We start from the raw sequence: 16,941 nt of genomic DNA, 5'->3' as shown, positions 1-16,941 counted from the left end.
GTGGGGGGGCTGGTAGGGAGGACAGCGCTATGGGGGGGGTGGTAGGGAGGACAGCGCTGTTGGGGGGCCGGTAGGGAGGACAGTGCTATGGGGGGCCGGTAGGGAGAACAGCGCTATGGGGGGGCGGTAGGGAGGACAGCGCCGTGGGGGGGCCGGTAGGGAGGACAGTGCTATCTGCAGGGGGGGTAGTGTGGCGTGCACAGCTGGCCCTGGGTATCTGATGGCAGAGGCACAGAGTGTCCTTAGACGGGCAGTATGGGACAAAGGGGTCGGTGGTTGCCTTCGGGAACCGGACTCTTGGTCGGCGTGTGGAAACGTGGTCTGCCACGGCTTCGCGGCATCCCTGTCACCAAGTTCCTGGTGTGAACTTGCAGTGTTTCCATAGCAGGTATACCCCTGAGTCACATGTGTGTTCTTGATTCTGCAGGGTGAGATAGGGAAGATTGCCTTTCTGTGCTAGTAGGAGCGTACTGTCTACACTGCCCCATAGCTGGTAGGTTTGCTTGAAAGCTGCCGAAACACGTAGAAGCCTGAACCCCCAGCCCTCCCTGCTCTAAGGCAGGTGAACGCTTGCTCCGGCTCTCACATCTGCTTGGCTGCAGAGCTGTGGGCCGCTGACACGGAGGGGAGCACGGGCCAGCCAGACCCCCCCCGGGGGTCCGTGGGGAGTGCCGTGGGGAGTGGGGGGCGATAGGCCCCAGCTGGCATGGAGGGGAGCACGGGCCGGCCGGACTCTGGCCGGGGGGGGGGGGGGGGGGCGGGGCTGTGGGGAGTGAGGGGGATAGGCCCCAGCCAGCATGGAGGGGAGCACGGGCCGGCCGGATTCTGGCCGGGGGTGCTGTGGGGAGTGGGGGGGATAGGCCCCAGCTGACACAGAGGGGAGCACGGGCCAGCCGGACTCTGGCCAGCGGTGGGGGGAGTTGTGGGGAGTGAGGGGGATAGGCCCCAGCTGACACAGAGGAGAGCACGGGCAGGCCGGACTCTGGCCGGGCCACTGGTTAGTGACCAAGGGGGGGCTGCAGAAGGTGGGGGGCGACAGGCCCGCTTCAGGGGGGTGGGCAGTTGACAGCGGCACATGGTCAGAAGCGGCCCCACTGGGGGATGGGCAGTAGGGGGCTGGAGGGGCTCCCTAGACCTACTGCTCCAGGGATGGGAAGGGCAGCTGGTGGTTTGTAGGTTTTGGGGTGAAGGTGCTGTGAGCATGTGTGGGGTGGAGGACTGGCACCAGGTGTGCTGGGTTGGGTTGGGGTCCAGGATTCTCAGGTGTCGTCAGCTGGTGGCTGGTGAGTAGGGGTGTTTGCCTGCCCCCAGGGGAGAGGGCCCCTGAGAGGCTGGGGATGGGGGGACTTGGGGCGGGGTGGGCGGGGAGCCCAGGTAGCAGGTTGGAGGCAGGAGACAGGGATGGATTCACGACCCCAGAGTGGGTAGTAAGTGCGTCCCCTCACGTCCTCTGGGGTGCCTTTGTGCCCCATCTTGTCTGGTACGAAGGGGCCAGTCCGTTCTCCCCCCACACCTGCTGCTCACTGCTGTGGTTTCCCCGCAGGTCTGAGTTCACCGACACCATCTTGTCCGTGCACCCCTCTGACGTGCTGGACATGCCCGTGGACCCAAATGAGCCCACCTACTGCCTGTGCCACCAGGTGTCCTACGGGGAGATGATAGGCTGTGACAACCCGGATGTGAGTGTTGGGCACCGTGCACGGGCCTCGGGCAGGGCCCTGCACCCAGGGCCGGGGGTGCGGGGGTGCGGGGGCGGGGGGCACATGGAGTCCTGACTGCGGCTCTCCCCTCTGCCTTGCAGTGTCCTATCGAGTGGTTTCACTTCGCCTGCGTGGATCTGACCACGAAACCCAAAGGAAAATGGTCAGTATGGGCTCTGCTCGGCCTTTCCCTGCCCGTGGGGCGTCATGAGTGCTGCCCCCACCAGGCCCAGGCTGTGGCCACGGGCAGTCCGCGGGTCCTGCTTCCTGGGGCTGAGCTGGTAGAGGGACATCCGCGCCCCTCGCCTGGGTCCGGTCTCTCAGGATGTTTGCATGGTGCTCCCCTATTTTTGTTAAGCTTCTAAGGAACAGCTATTTGGAAGCTTTTGATTGAGGTAGAAACTAGGAAACGAGTTCTTTCCCGGGGAGATTTGGGGAAAGACAAAGAGCACAAGCATTAAATCCGAACCTGGGTGAGGCCGGTGACCTGCCTTGGGGCTTGTGTTCACCTGGGGAGGGGTGCAGGGTGCGGGGGCAGCTTCTGTCCCTGGTCCATGTGCCCGCTGGTGGCTTCGGTGTCGTTCCCGAGAGTTAATTTAAGGAAAAAGCGGGTTTTATTTACCTGTGGGTGAAGTGGGTCTCAGTTCTAAAATGCAGGCTCGGAGATTGTCCTCCGTGTTCGCGTGTATGTGGATGGGGGGTGGTGACAGACCCCTGAAGGACAGGCTGTGCTGTCCCCAGGGCTCAGTGGGCAGTGGCTGAGGGGGTGCTCATGTGCCTGGCCCCATGTGCGTCCCGGCCCCAGGTCGCCTCAGGAAGTCTGAGCAGTGACTGCGCAGCCCTTGACCGTGCTCTGCAGCTGGGGCACGGGCACCCGGGTGGGGGGCTGCGGGCCTCCTGCTGGGGTGGGGGGCAGGGACACGTGATTCGGGTTCCGATGTGGGTTTGAGTTGTTGGTGGAACTTCCGGGTGGGAGAGTCAGTGGGCATTGGAAGACGGTTTTGCCTCTTGGGAGGGTCGAGCAGCAGGGGGTCTGTGCCCCGTGGGCAGAGGCGGGGAGGCAGGGTGGGGCTCCCCCCTGTTGTCTGACTCAGGGTTTCTCTGGGGTCTTTCCAGAATCACAAAGTGTTCAGGCTTCTTCCCTATTAAGTGAGATTTGTTCTGACATGTTCTTGCGGCATGAGCCTGCGTGAGTGCATTTGCCGCTGGAGCCTTGCTTCCTTGGGGGGCAGGGCCGGGGGCGCGCTCAGTGCTCGCTCACTGGCACAGACCGGACACTGGGGAACGGGGCGGCCGGGGGCCTGGGGGGGCACAGTCACGTGCATCGGGAGCAGCTGGAAGGTCCCCTGGTGTCACTGACAGCTGCCGTGGTCCAGGCGTGACCAGGAGCGGCCCCCGGTGTCTGAGGCGCTGAGCCTGCCTGCCCAGGGTCCCCGGGGAGCACTCGCCAACCATGCGGGTTCCAGGGCCCTCTTGGCCTGCCCCACCTGCTGGAGCGCGCTGGTTCATCCTCCGCCGTGCTTGGTCTGCCGATGTGACTGTGGGTGTCGCCTCCACTTTGGTCCCCGGTGGCCACGTTGTCTCACAGGGAGGGCCAAGAAACTGGGTCGAGAGGCGTATTCGTTCGTACAGACAGTCTTGCTTGTTGACTCATTTCTGTCACCTTGGAAACACACGCTGGCCACAGCGACTTGCTGGGGGTCTCCTCTTGCCGGGGCGTCCGGTGGGAGAGCCGTGTGCTCTCTGCCGGCGTGGTTTCGGTGACACGGCCACCGTCCCTGGAGACCTGGGGGGCGGGGTGGGCCTCCTCACGCACAGGGCCGATCACCGTGCCTCTCTCCTCAGGTTCTGTCCGCGGTGCGTTCAGGAGAGGAGGAGGAGGAAGTGAGGCTGCTACCTGGGATGGAAGAGCGAGTTAATGTATTCCTTCCTTCGTGTTGCAATATTTTCTCTTCATTTTAAAACTACCTTGTTTTGAATGATACTTAACAACTCAGTGGCCAGTTGTAAGTCTGGGTATTTCCTGAGACAAGCAAGAATCCACCTGAGCCCTGTTTGCACGAGGAGCGATCTCACAGGGACTTGCCACAGTGACTTCATTCTCGAGACTTCTCGTACGGGGCCCGGCCCCGGGCACGGCAGGTGCACCGAGTGGCCGAGCCTTCCGTGGGCCGGTGCAGTGGGGACCTTCCCACCCGCTGCACTGCCGTCGCTCTGCAGCTGGGGTGGGAGCCTGTGTGGTCCGACTGTCCCCGCAAGGCGTGTGCCCGGAAGCTGGCGAGGCGTTGCTGGAAGCCATCCTCCGTGTCTCGGTGACCTGCCTGGGACGGTGGGGCTGTCCCTGGAGCGGGAGGGCCCCACCGCACTGTGCGCTGCCTTGTTCGTCTGGACTCCCAGTTCCCTCCGTGAGGGCTTTACCTGCTGGAGTGAACGGCCCGTCATCAGCAGGTTGCCGTGAGCCGCCCGTGAGACGCCTGACCGACGGCTGGTGTGCCGTCGCTCTGGGAATCCCTGATGTTTTACTGTGAAGCTGGAGCTGTCGTAACAGCGCGAAGATGGCAGTCTGCGTGCACGTGAGGCGAGTCCGGTCTGGCGAGGCCGGGCTGATTTTAAACCTGCCGTGTTGCACACTGGTAAGCAGCTCACGTCCGAGGGGACCACGGTTACGTGAGGCCACCTGTGAGTCTGCGCCGCGGCGGTTCTGGAATGAGGCTGGGAAACCGGAGTGCGTTTTCCCTTCAGTCTGCACTCACCAAACCAGTTTTGAACCGTCGTTCTGGTAACAGTTGGGGGAAGTCGCGTACCTCCGGTTGAGGTCCGTCTGTGGTGGTGTGCGGCATGACTTCTGGGAGCATCTGTGGACCCCGAGGCCCCATAGCAGCCACTTAGAGGGCTCTGAGGAGCCCCGAAGGGAGAGCCGGTCTCTGTCCTGGAGGCATGAGAAGAAACGCAGGAGGCAGGGTCGAGATGGGAAGTTCCTAGGTGAACAGGAGTCTCCTCTTTATCAGGAGGCCTTCTGGAACAGTGCCCCGCTTCCTCCGATGGCTTGTTCACTGCACGTGTCCTCCTGTTTCTAGTATGTCAGCAAGGCCAGGAGATGCCACGTAGAGAATCTCGGGGAGCTGTGTCATGCACGGGCCGCCTCGCGCCGGCTCAGCTCGTCGTCCCTAGATGAGCGCTGACTGTTAGCTTTGACGTCAGAGGGCAGTGAGTGTCCAGCCGGGACCCGCGTCCGTGGTTCTCGGAGGGTCAGCCCACAGCAGACACGCCGTCCTGTGTCCTTCCTGGAGCAGGCCGAGTGGCGGGACTTGCTTCCAGGCGACCGCAGGTGGGGTTGGCTCGGCATGTGCGCCCCGGGCTGCGAGGGAGGGTAGGGGGTCGCTGGGCCTGACAGGCTTTCCCAGAACCGATGCCTTCCTGCTTCTCCGAAAGAAGGGGTGGGGGCTTCGGGTTGAGCGCCTGCCCGCACGAGGCCCTCAGTCTCCACTGCAGCCAAAACCGAGGCTCGTCTGTATTTAGGAACTTAGCTTTTTGTTAACACAGGTGTTTAAAGATTGTGGGGAATAAATTGTGGAAAATTGTCTGCTTCACTCTTTTACCAGTTTTTGTGGAGAGGGTAGGTAAGTACAGTGAGCTTGTGGTGATTCTTTGGAAGCTAGTTTAATATTTGCACTGCCTCTCAGAACACTCGCGGCCGCTGCCATCGCGGAAAGACGGGTGACCGTGGACATAGGCCGATGGCTGGTTGGGTACACTCGGTGCCTGGTTTCCGGGGCCTCGAGCATGACAGGAGAGATGGCCGACTTCCATATGAAGCTTATGTGGAAAGTCTGATGGCGTCTCTGCTGTCACCTCTTCTCTTTAGGTTTCTGTGCCTACCTGTTTCTGGTGTTTACTTTTGTCAGTTACATTGGTATCTCCAAAATAACACGCGTTTAGCTTTGGAGAAAACAGAAGACATGAGTGGATTAGGAAGATTCCCTGGAATGCTGTTTGGGTCAAGACCGATCGGTTGTCCTTCCCAGCTGTGAACAACACTCTGCAAGTCAGAACGACACTCGACGGCAGCGCTTTGCTTGGGGAAGAATGTTCTGCCACCTGGCGTGGCCCTGGTCCTGAGGACTGCTGCTTGAGGCCAGCCGCCTTCATCCTGGGGTGATTCCTACCAGACCCTGTCTGCCTCCCAGGCGCTGGATCGGACCCAGAGGGGGCTGCAGAGCCCTGTTCCTTGGGTTGAGGGGGTCCAGGCCGGGCCCAGCGGTCCCTCTTGCAGCTGTATCTGAGCCAAGGGTGCGGGCCCTCCGCGGCCGCGGGGTTTCCGTGTAAGGGAAGGAGTACCTTGTTTGAGGATAATCTGCACGTTCCTCATTCTCAGTGCTAGATTATCAGTCAGCAGCTCGACAGACAGCCTCTCATTTTCCCACAGGAGGACACATGCTGCACTTATAAACTGAACCCCAACCCCCCCCCCCCCCCCCCGCCATCTGTGGCTGCGCTGGTGGAGCTGCTGGCTGGGGTGAGCGTCCCCACCGCACAGGCTGGGGCCCTGGGCGAGTGGATATGAAATGGGACTGGCCAGGGTCACGGGAGCCTGGTGGCTTCGAGTCTTCCCAGGGCAGCAAATGCTGAAGACACAGCCACAGGAATGCTGGAGGTTTGCTGGGCTGCGTGGGGACACCGGGCAGCTGGCGGTTTGCTGGGCTGTGGACGACACTGGGCAGCTGGGTGCCAGTCCTGTCCCCGGGTGGCCGCGCGGCTCTCTGCCTCACGACTTGTGGCTGGCAGCCGTTGGCAGGGAAGGCTTCGAGCTGTCACGCTGTCCGAACAGCAGCCCCCCCCCCCCCCCCCCGCTGTGTGGCCGGAGCCGGAATAGACACTTAATCATGGGCCTTGGAGACTGAAGCTTTTCCTCAATTGCTAGTGAGCCGTGGCTGGTCTTCGCTACCTGTGCTGAGAGGAATTTTAAAACAGGAAACCTAAGAAAAACGTTCTCATTCAGGAGAGAAGTCTATGAAGTTTCTTTCTTTCTACAAATGTATTTTGTGGTGTTCACTTTGACCACATTTCATCCAAAAAGATGATGCAGCTTTAACATGAATGTTACATTTTATTTTCAAGGAATTATCTATGTCCCCTTTGTAAAGGAAAGATAATATTGTAAATCTTTTTATTGAATAATGTAAAGATGTATATCTGTATTTTTGGATCATGTTATAGATTATGGATATATTGTTTAATAAATAAAGTATTTTTTGGAATAAACGTTTGAGGATGAGTCATTCCAGGAAATGTGAAAACTTCTACATTGTGGCCAGAGATGGTAGGTGTATTCTCCGTGGAATTTTTTTTTTTTTTTTTTTTGGGAGAGAGAACACAAATGGGGGGAGGGGGGCAGAGAGAGAGAAAGAGAGAGAGAATCCCAAGCAGAGTCCCTGCTGTCAATGCAGAGCCTGATGCAGGGCTCAAGCTCACGAACTATGAGATCATGACATGAGCCAAAGCTGGACGCTCAACTGACTGAGCCACCCAGGCACCCCTCCGTAGAATTTTAAAGGGACGGGCAGTGAATGGGAGCAGAGGAGTTTCCCTGGCCACGGGCCTGGGCAGGACCCTGGGCCTCAGCTATTACGTGGTGTCAGAAGCTGATCCCTAAGCTCACAAGAAATGTCAGTGTAGAATACTTGGAGTGGCTATTTCATAGAAGCATAAAGCACTTTGTCTGGAACAGAAGGCTTGCCTTTGAGATCTGCATAGATGTCAAGACCCCTTTGGGAACTAAATAGTTCTTAGGACATTTCCTTGAGGAGAGTTAACGGTCAGGGCACTGAAACCCAGCTTGGTCACCGTGACGGAGAGGCACAGCCTCTCAGCACACCCAGAGTCCTTGCTTGAGGGGAGCATGAGATTCTGGAGGAAGGGCCTGGAATGCTGCCACGTGCATGGATTTCCTTTGGGCACTCCTAAAGGAACCTGCAGCCACCTGTTGTGGTGACTGCCTAGGAGAAGGGAACACCAATGTTTTTGGGTGGGGGTGGTAATCTTCACTGGCTCTGAATTGTTACTAAGTCTCAGAGGTCCAGGAGGGCTACCTTGATCAAGTGGTGACACTTGTCTGAGTGGGTCCACAGATGCCTGTGGTTATCGTCCCAGGACCTGAATGTGCCATGCAAAGAGACTTGAGAACTGGCAGGATTCCCACACGGATTCCACATTGACCTTGGAGCAAGGGCCGTCATGGTAGGGACGGGCAGGTGGAAGTCTCTGGAACGTCGTCTCCCTGGTCAGGACGGCAATCCAAAGGCAGAATGCATCCTCGATGAGAGGGTGCAGTGGTGGTGTCCTTAGCACACCTGTAAGGAGGCGGGCAGGTTGTAAGGAGTATGGTTGAAGACACAGGTGGTGCACCCAGATGCAGCATTGCTGCCGCTGCCCTCTCGGCACGTGGCATGCCGTCACTGACCTGGCAAGTGCTTGTTCTCTGCCAGTTTGCAAGGCCACTAGGATCCACTCTATGTGGCAAAGCCAGCTGTGCACCTTAGGGTTCTGTGAACACCCGCCCTACAGCCACGTGGGCCGGACGTCTTCGTGATCTTACCCTTCCCCAGAACATGCCGCCGTCTGCTCTGTCATTGGCATATGGAATTGGATGAGCCCGACAACCAGTGGAGATGCTTCAGTAGGATGGCTGGGAGCCAGGGGGGTGCGTGGGGGATGAGCCCCACCCTGGTACCAGGTACTGTGTCAGGAAGGCAGAAGCCACTTTAGTGACGGTGACGGGACGATGGTTGCAGGAGGCGGCTACCACTCCTAAGTCTGGGGGTTTCTGGGGTTGGCAGCTTGGAGGAGGGGCACTGATTAGGACTCAGAGCCCTGAGGAGGGCGGGCTGCTCGGCTGGCGGGTAAGATGTTTGGGAAGGGGTGCCCCGCGGAGCCGGGACTCCTGTCCCAGGACAGGGTCTTGCTCAGCTGGCCTGGCCACCCCTGAGGGAATTTGGTGAGGCTGGGACCTGGCGCCAGGCTGCTGGGGTGATGCTGCAGGGAGCATCCATCAGGCCAGGAGCTTCCTCTTCCTCCCCCCCCTCCCCCCCCACTGCCACTGTCTTTTTCAGGTGCCCTGGCCTAACAGGCCCCACAGACCAGTGGTCAAAGGGCATGTCAGAGCTGGGTGGCAGGCAGAAACCTGGAGGGGTTGTAAGAGGCAGCCGCCAGGCCAGGCTGCCACCACTTCCCTGCCTGGGTGTGGTTTTCCGGTCCCCCAGCCCCAGTGCGGTCCCTCCGAGGTCGCCTCACTTGAGTCCCAGGCCTGGGCCTTTGTTCAGGAAAATGTTCAGGCTGTGTGTGCGCAGGCAGCTTTCTGAGCTTCTTGGGTTCTGCCTGTAATGCGTGCCCAACTTGCAGAAGTGTCTGCCCTCTGGCTGGAGGTGGGGTAGGGGCAAGGCGTTGGGCGCTTGGGAGCCAGAGTTCCCTGGGGGTGGGGGCTGGGGCCCCTGGGGGGGCAGACTTCCCTGGTGGGAGTCAGAGACCCCTGGTGGGGGGCAGAGCTCCCTGGGGAGAGCCAGACACTCCTGTGGGGGGAGGGGCAGAGTTCCCTGGGGGGGAACTAGAGACCCCTGGCGGAAGGCAGAGTTCCCTGGAGGGTGCCCTGCAGTAGGAAGAGAGAAGGGACAGTCAGGGCGGGCCACGGTAGGACCTGGCCTTGGGAAGGGGTGGGAGGATGTGGGGGGAGCCCTGCAAGGCGTGCCGAACGCGGTTCAAAGCCTTCTGCCCGCGATGCGCAGAGGACCCGGGCACGCAACCGGGCGCACCGCAGGCCTGGGGGCAGGGCTTGGAGGGCGCCCGTCTCGCGGGAGGCGGGGCCTAGAAGACGCGGGGGCGGGGCCCAGAGCAGGATCGGAGGGACGCCGGTGCGCAGGCTCAGTCGGCCGTGGCTCTGTCTGGCGGCGCAAGGCCTGCGGCGGCGGCGGCGGCGGCAGCGGCGGGACGGGGACGCGGACGTGAGTGCGTGCGCGCGGCCGCCGGGGGTCTGTGGCTGAAGGGCCGCGAGTCGGGGCGGCGGGCTGGGGGCGTCGCGCGCCGAGGCCGTTCTCGAGTGCGAGCCCGCCGGGTTACGTGCCGTCACGTGGGTGCGCGGGCCCGACTCGCGGCCGCGGCTCGAGCCCGCGCGCTCGTTCTTCGGCCCCTGGCGGTGGCGCGCGTGCGGCGGGGAGGCTCGGAGAGGCGCGCTCATTTTCCCCAGGTCGCACAGCGCTGGTGAACCCCGCGGGCAGTGCTGGCCCGCGGGCAGTGCTGGCCCGCGCGCCGGTTCAGGTTGTCTGAGCTCCAGAAGAGGGGCGCGTCCCCGTCCCCTGTCCCCTCGCCTGGGTAGGTCTGGGGGCTCCCTGTACACGTCGAAAGTCGCCTGCAGCTCGGCTGGCAGCCGGAGAAGCTTCCCTACCCCGCCCTTTCCTTTGCTACACTTTTTACACTTGGTAACGTACACGTACGACATAAAACGTACCATTCCAACCATTGTCAGTTGTACTCAGTGGCTTCCACCCTTTTCGTGTCTTCAGTCCTGGTTTAGTCCTGAAGGGCTAGGGGGCCAAAAGACAGCTTTGTGACGGCAGATGTCAGACTGTCAGAGGGTGGCGCAGCTGGCTCCCAGCCAGGTGTGCAGCTCAGGGCATTTCCGAGAGGGGGGTCCTGCAGGAAAACAGCCCGGGTCAGGATCGAGGGCAGCGCCCCTGCTCTCGGGCCGCCTCCCCGCTGGACAGCAGGTCTGTTCCTGGGCCTGGCCCGGACTTGGACGCCTCCGGCTCCTCTCCGGGCAGGTGCTTGTCTCTTCCCAGGTCCTAGTGTTTCCAGAGTCACAGGTCCCATCCCTTGCTTTTGTAGGGCAAGGGCGATGGCACCCCATCTGGTGCAGCCTGGGTGGCGCTTCTGGCGGCAGGCGGCGTGCACTCTGGGAGCCTCTGTGCAGCACAGGACATGGGCAGGGGTGTCCAGGATCCCCAGGCTGGGCAGCCCGTGGGGAGCCACGGCCACCAGCCCCCGGGTCTACAGAAGTGGCTTTTCCACGTCCCCCCGGGCCCCGGAGGTGATGCTGACCCGGGAGCGCTACCCTGTGAGGCGGCTGCCATTCTCCGTGGTGTCTGGGGAAGACCTGGCAGCCTTTGAACGCATCGTCCCCGGCAGGGTCATCACAGACCCAGAGGTGCTGGAGGCTTCAAATGTGGACTGGCTTCGAACCGTCCGAGGTGAGTGAGGGTCTGTGCACACGGTGTCCCTCAGGGGGACGGCGGTGTGCGCTAGCAGTGAGAGGAGAGACGACAGCACTGAGCTCCGGGTAGAGGACCACGGGGTGACTGTCACATATGCCTTCTTTTTTTTTATTTTTTATTTTAATTTTTTTTTTACTTTTTGAGAGAGAGAGAGAGAGACCGAGCACGAACAGGGGAAGGGGCAGAGAGAGAGGGGGACACAGAATCCAAAGCAGGCTCCAGGCTCCGAGCTGTCAGCACAGAGCCCGACGCGGGGCTTGAACCCGCGAACCGTGAGATCATGATCTGAGCTGAAGTCAGACCCTTAACCACCTAAGACACGCAGGTGCCCCCACGTAGCCTTTCTTACACTGAAGAAAAGCTGTATTGTGGTTTTAAAGTGTTCTGAGAACAAAATTCATAGAGGTTTATTGGTGGTATGTGACATCTGCGAATAAAAGCAGTGTCCCCTGGCTGCTCTGAGGGGGGTGTGCCGGTCCCTGCAGCTGCCCTAACAGCCACACACTGGGCGGTTTACAGCAGGATGTAGTCTGTCTGATCAAGGCGTGGGCAGGGCCGTGTTCCCTCTGAGGCCCTGGCACAGGCTCCTTCCTGCCTTGTCCAGCTCCTGGTGGCCCCGGGTGTCCCTGGGTTGTGACGGCTTCCGTGGGTCTCTGGCTCCATCCTCACATGGCTTCTCCCCGTGTGTGTCTGTGTCTCAGGTCTCCCTCTGCTTCTCTTGTAAGGACCCCTGTCATCCCCCCAAATCCAGGATGATTTCGTCTCTAGATCCTTGGTCTAATTACGTGTGCAAACACCCTTACCCAGATGAGGTCAGGTGCACAGGTTCTGAGGGACAGGACGTGGACACTCTGCCCCTGGCATGTCACTGGGACAAGGTGTGGGGCTGCTGTTTGGCCACCCCTGCCTCCCTCCTCTCACCACACCTGTCCGCACCAGCACACGCCTGGGCACCTGCTTGGTGGTTCTCGTCCGTCCAGACCCAGCACACCCTTCCCACGAGAAAGAATTTGTAAGTCTCTTCTCTCCTGAAATGTTTTCAGCGGTAACGTAACCCGTCTACTCAGACAATGATCAAAACCCATCACGACGTCCTTGCTGTAGTATTGAAGAGACCTAGGAGACAACCAGTTTACAACGAAGTAATGTATTTGTTTATAGTTTTTTATTTTTTCAAATGTTCGTTTATTTTTGACACACACACACACACACACACACACACACACACACACACACAGAGCATGAGTAGGGACGGGGCAGAGAGAGAGGGAGACACAGAATCCGAAGCAGGCTCTAGGCTCTGAGCTGTCAGCACAGAGCCCATCTTGGGGCTCGGACTCACGAACCGTGAGATCACGACCTGAGCCGAAGTCTGACACCCAAGTGACTGAGCCCCCCAGGTGCCCCATGAAGTAATGTATTGATTTCTGCTGTGTTGGTTTGATCTCTCCTCGTTCATTCTTGATTTTACGTATTTGGGTCCTTTCCCTTTTTGATCAAACTGGCTAGGGATTTATCAATTTTGTTAATTCTTTCAAAGAACCAGCTTCTGGTTTCATTGATCTGTTCTTCTGGGGGGTTTTTTTGTTTGTTTTTTTGGGGGGTTTAGATGGCATTGATTTCTGCCCTAACCTTTATTATTTCCTGTCTTCTGCTGGGTCGGGGTTTTATTTGCTGCTCTTTTTCTAGCTCTTTAAGGCGTAAGGTTAGGTTGTGTATCTTTCTTCCTTCTTTAGGAAGGCCTGGGTTGCTATATACCGAAGTGACGTATTTAAATACGTAATGCCTGGATTGGCTGGGCAGCCCTGTCCTCAGGCTGGGCCTGGACTTAGCCCCTGCAAGCGCTGTGCTATTGGTGGGAAGAACTCCAAGGAGGGTCCACAGCAGCTGGGAAATGCTGTGCGTCTTGAACCGGTGCGTGGTCTTGAGCGAGTGGGATTAGGGTGTGGGCTCAGGCAACGTAGGTGGCTCCTGCGAGGAGGCCGGAGACACAGGAAGTCCTTGGCCTGTTCTTTACGGGCCAAGCGCCTGAGAGTGGCAGGGCTCCCAGCCCCACCCTGCCTGCTAAGTGGGGACCCCACAGGGCTGATGTGGCCCCACCGAGAGCCCCTCACCCGCACAGGGTCTGCAGGCTCACGTGCACTGCTCCTGGAAACAGGACAGAGCGCTGTCCACCTTGGGCTCAGCCGGGCCAGGCCCCCGTCCGGCTTGGCACCGCTGCCTGGCTGGCCCTTAGCCAGATGGACCTGAGCTCCACTGCCCGTAAACGGGGGATGGGCTCCCACCTTGGAGGTAAGAACCCAGTGTGCTTGGTGCTCGAGGCTTGGGGTGTCTTCCTTCCGGGCTTCCAGAGCGGGTGGAAACGGTGCCTGGGATGGAGACCATGTGCCTCCCCAACCTGGGCAAGGGCGGGCTGTCCCCTGGGGGCCCTTCCTGGGAGCCTCACGCTGGACGGCCTGTCCACCTGCAAGGCTGCACATCGTGTGTGCCTGCGTGGGGGACCCCCCGCTGCCGAGACCCTGATCCGAGAGGCTGGCACTGTAGCCAGCCCACCTCCGAGCGTCCACGCGGTGGGTGTCCACTGAAATAGTTTGTTGAATTTTTCTCGAAATAGCCCTTGACATGGCTTTCTTTGGGGGAGAAAGCAGCTCTAAACTAAACTACACTTTAACATTTTAATCTTGGAGTTGTGTAGAAGATACAGCCAGTAAATGCTGACTAGGGCTTCGTGATTCTTTTTTAAAGGTTTATTTATTGTGAGAGAGAGCATGCACGCAGGGGAGGGGTGGGGGGGAGAGGGAGAGAGAGAGTCCCAAGCAGGTTCCACGGTGTCAGTGCAGAGCCCAATGCAGGGCTCGAATCCGTGACGGTGAGATCATGATCTGAGCTGAAATCAAGAGCTGGACACTTAACTGACTGAACCACCCCAGCACCCCAGAGCTTCATAATTTTTTAAAGCATAGTCTTTATTTGAAACGGAAGCTGTCATTAAATATCTCACCCAAACATTAGGTTACTTGCTCACAGGTGAACCCCAGAGATTTAGTGAGCGCCTCACCGAGTGCGGGTCTGGGGGTCCCAAATGTGAAGACATACAGGAGGCTGACCTGAGGGACAGGGGCACGAACGGGGTGGGCTGCACGCCAGGTGGCCGTGAGGGCCCGGGAGGCCAGCACAGGCGGTTTTCTCAGGGCTTCGGGAAGCCACCCACAAGGGTGTTCTGGGGCCAGAATCGCCAGTGCAAAGCCCTTGGCAAGGCCACGCTTGGTGTGTTTGTCGGGTCGTGAGACCTGTGTGCAGCTGCGGTGGGTTGGGGAGGGGAGGGGAGGTCAGAGAGCAAGGGGCTAAGTCGTCGAGACCTCTAGGGCCGTGTGGGTCCTGGCTTCTCCCCCGAGCTGATGGGGAGCTACTAGGAGGCCCTGGGAAGAGAGGGGCCCATGGCCTGACCGTGGCTGCCGCGTGGGGCACAGGCTTCCACGGCCTAGTCAGGGAAGCCCAGAGGACAGCGTGAGTCTTCGAGGGGCCGTCAGGAGAGATGGGCTCGGGTGCCAGGTGTGCGTGTGGAAAGAAGAGTCCCAGGTTTGCTGATGGCCAGCTGGGAGCCCTCGGGGCCATGTCTGTTGTGGGGCAGTTGGGAGCCCTGGGGTCTGTCTGTTGTGGTGGGTGACGTGCGTTCGCGGAGGGCCGTCTCCCACACCTGGGAGGGGCCGTGGGCCAGGTGGGTGCCTTCCGTCCCGCAAGCCCGGTGGCATCCAGAGTGTGGGAGAGGAGCCAGCTTCTGCCGGGGAGTCGGGATGGTGGAAGGAGAAGGTGGCAGGGAGGCTCAGAAGCCGCAGGAAACGGCTGCCCCAGCGAGAACTTGGGCCGACCGTGGCTCTCCGCTGGGTGAGGGCGCTGCTGGCAGACGGCGGGCTGGATGCTGTGCTGCCCTGACCCGTGTGCGGCTTTTGCTGGCTTGGGCAGTTCTGGGGCCTCTTCCACTCAGACACCCTTTCCTGCAGTCCTGGGCCATGTCCCCAGCCGTGTCTTTGATGATTTTCTGTTCTCTCTGTGGGTGCCTGCTGTTGACATATTAGAGCATTTCCTCTCCCGTTAGGAGGTAAATGTCCTGAGAGCGGGACATCTTGCCTGTTTTCATTCTCTGTGCCCTCAGCAGGCCCTGACACACAGGGTGGGCACACAGACACCGTTGGGATCCCAGCAGTAGGTGACTGAAGCCTGCAGGGTCTTCACGGGTGACCAGGGTCCCGGGACTGTGCTGTCCCAAAAGATCAGGGCTGGAGGGCAGACATGGTTTGTTTGATGACAACCGAATGAGAAGGGGCTTTCAGAATCCCGGACGTGACCCCGGCACAGAGGATGCCAAGACGGCAGCCCCACGGATCTGGCGTCGACTAAGGCCTTCGCTGAGCTCAGCCGGTTGTGGCTCTCAACGGACGGAGGGATTTGCAGACGTGCAGGCTGAACAGCTAAACGGAGCGGAAAAGCACACGCATCTTACAGATACAGAGCTCATGGCCTTGGTGGATGAGACTAGCATGTTACGAAGGTGTAGGAACCATGTGTCTTCTCCAATTCAAGGAGGTAACTCACAACAATGAGCTGCTAGAGAAACAGAAAATAGAAAAAAGAATGAAAGAATTAGAACAGAAAAGAATCCTCCCTGTGCGGAGTGTGAAGGAAGCTGAGGACAGTGTCTGGGAGGTGCTGATGGCACGGAGGGCCCAGGTGGAAGGCTCTGGGGAAGCTTGCTACCCCCTCCCGTTGCCGGCACGGGCAGAGGGGCCCACATGGGGAAACACCCTCTCTTCTGCCCTGATGGGCATTTTATTTGGATGATTTGGTAATCCTGTGTTTCCTCCATCACCCTGATCCCCTTTCGGATCCTGGCTCTGCCCGCCACCCCTGCTCAGGGCACTCTTCTCCCCGGGGCGGGGTGGGGTGGGGTGGGGTGGGTGTTGAGTCACGAACTCCCTGGAGGGGGACAGTGGGAGCCGGGCGGGTAGGGGAGCTCTGCCCGAGCCTACTACTAGTTATGCTGGTTGGACCAAGGAAAGGTGTCTGTTCCCCACCCACTCTGCTTCCTCTAGTCCAAGGATGAGAGCAGATGGCCAGAAGGGCCGACGGTTTCAGCCTCTACTCCTCCCTGTCCCATCCCCTCCAGAGCTTTGGCTCTGTTCCCTCTGCAGCGAAGCCTTTCCTGCTTTCCCCCTTTCTGTTCCTCTCAGTGAAGCCCTCAACCCGTGAGTCTCCACACAGATAAGGAAGAAAGGAGACGGGGACACAGCTGAATTTAAGTGAACCTTGGTGGCAGTCTGCCTGAAGATGCCTTCCTGGGTTCCTCCCACACGTTCCGAGAGAAAACGCGGAAATAAGCCAGCAGCACCTCCACGGCTGCCTCCCTCTGGCCTGTGTCATCAGGTGGTCCCCGCAATCCCAGGGTCTCCTGGAGCCTTGGGGCAGTGGTGTGCCGGAGCTGGACTGTCCTGGCTCTGGACAGCCAGTTATCAAACAGTTGTTAGAGGGGCACCTGGGTGGCTCAGTTGGTTAAGCATCCAACTCTTGATCTCAGCTCAGGTCCTCATCTCAGGGTCGAGAGGTCACGCCCTGTGTTTGCTCCACACTAGGCATGAGGCCTACTTTAAAAAACTCTTAGAATTTTGTTGCAGACCAGTTGTAAAACACAGCCATTACTAAAAATTAAGTTACATAGATATATAATTAAATTACGTTTAAAACAAGGATAATAAAGGGTGCCTGGGGGGCTCAGTCGGTTAAGCGTCTGACTTCGGCTTGGGTCATGATCTCACGGCTTGTTAGTTCGAGCCCCACGTCGGGCTCTGTGCCGACAGCTCGGAGCCTGGAGCCTGCTTTGGATTCTGTGTCTCCCTCTCTGTCCCTTCCTTGCTCTGTCAGCCCCTCTCTCAAAAATAAAAAATAAAATAAAATAAAATAAAATAAAATAAAATAAAATAAAATAA

General features: G+C 59.2%; 2 protein-coding genes across 4 annotated transcripts in view; both read left to right on the top strand.

Annotated features, from left to right (window-relative positions):
• The window catches only part of ING5 (inhibitor of growth family member 5), a 23,156-nt gene extending 16,194 nt beyond the window's left edge, over window positions 1–6,962 (top strand). For all 3 annotated transcript variants that reach the window (XM_040450372.1, XM_040450373.1, XM_040450374.1), the window contains 3 exons: window positions 1,544–1,679; window positions 1,802–1,863; window positions 3,546–6,962. In XM_040450372.1, coding sequence (XP_040306306.1) covers window positions 1,544–1,679; window positions 1,802–1,863; window positions 3,546–3,588 — 241 coding nt within the window. In that variant the 3' untranslated portion in view covers window positions 3,589–6,962. The remainder of the gene's footprint in view (window positions 1–1,543; window positions 1,680–1,801; window positions 1,864–3,545) is intronic.
• Window positions 6,963–9,827: 2,865 nt separating this feature from the next.
• D2HGDH (D-2-hydroxyglutarate dehydrogenase) overlaps window positions 9,828–16,941 on the top strand; it is a 26,489-nt gene continuing 19,375 nt past the window's right edge. The window contains exons 1-2 of the mRNA XM_040450371.1: window positions 9,828–10,061; window positions 10,575–10,936. Coding sequence (XP_040306305.1) covers window positions 10,585–10,936 — 352 coding nt within the window. The 5' untranslated portion in view covers window positions 9,828–10,061; window positions 10,575–10,584. The remainder of the gene's footprint in view (window positions 10,062–10,574; window positions 10,937–16,941) is intronic.

Source organism: Herpailurus yagouaroundi, unplaced genomic scaffold (assembly GCF_014898765.1).
Source record: "Herpailurus yagouaroundi ecotype Mexico unplaced genomic scaffold, PumYag 202, whole genome shotgun sequence".
Taxonomy (NCBI): Eukaryota; Metazoa; Chordata; class Mammalia; order Carnivora; family Felidae; genus Herpailurus; species Herpailurus yagouaroundi.
This window is presented reverse-complemented; position numbering and strand designations above follow the sequence as displayed.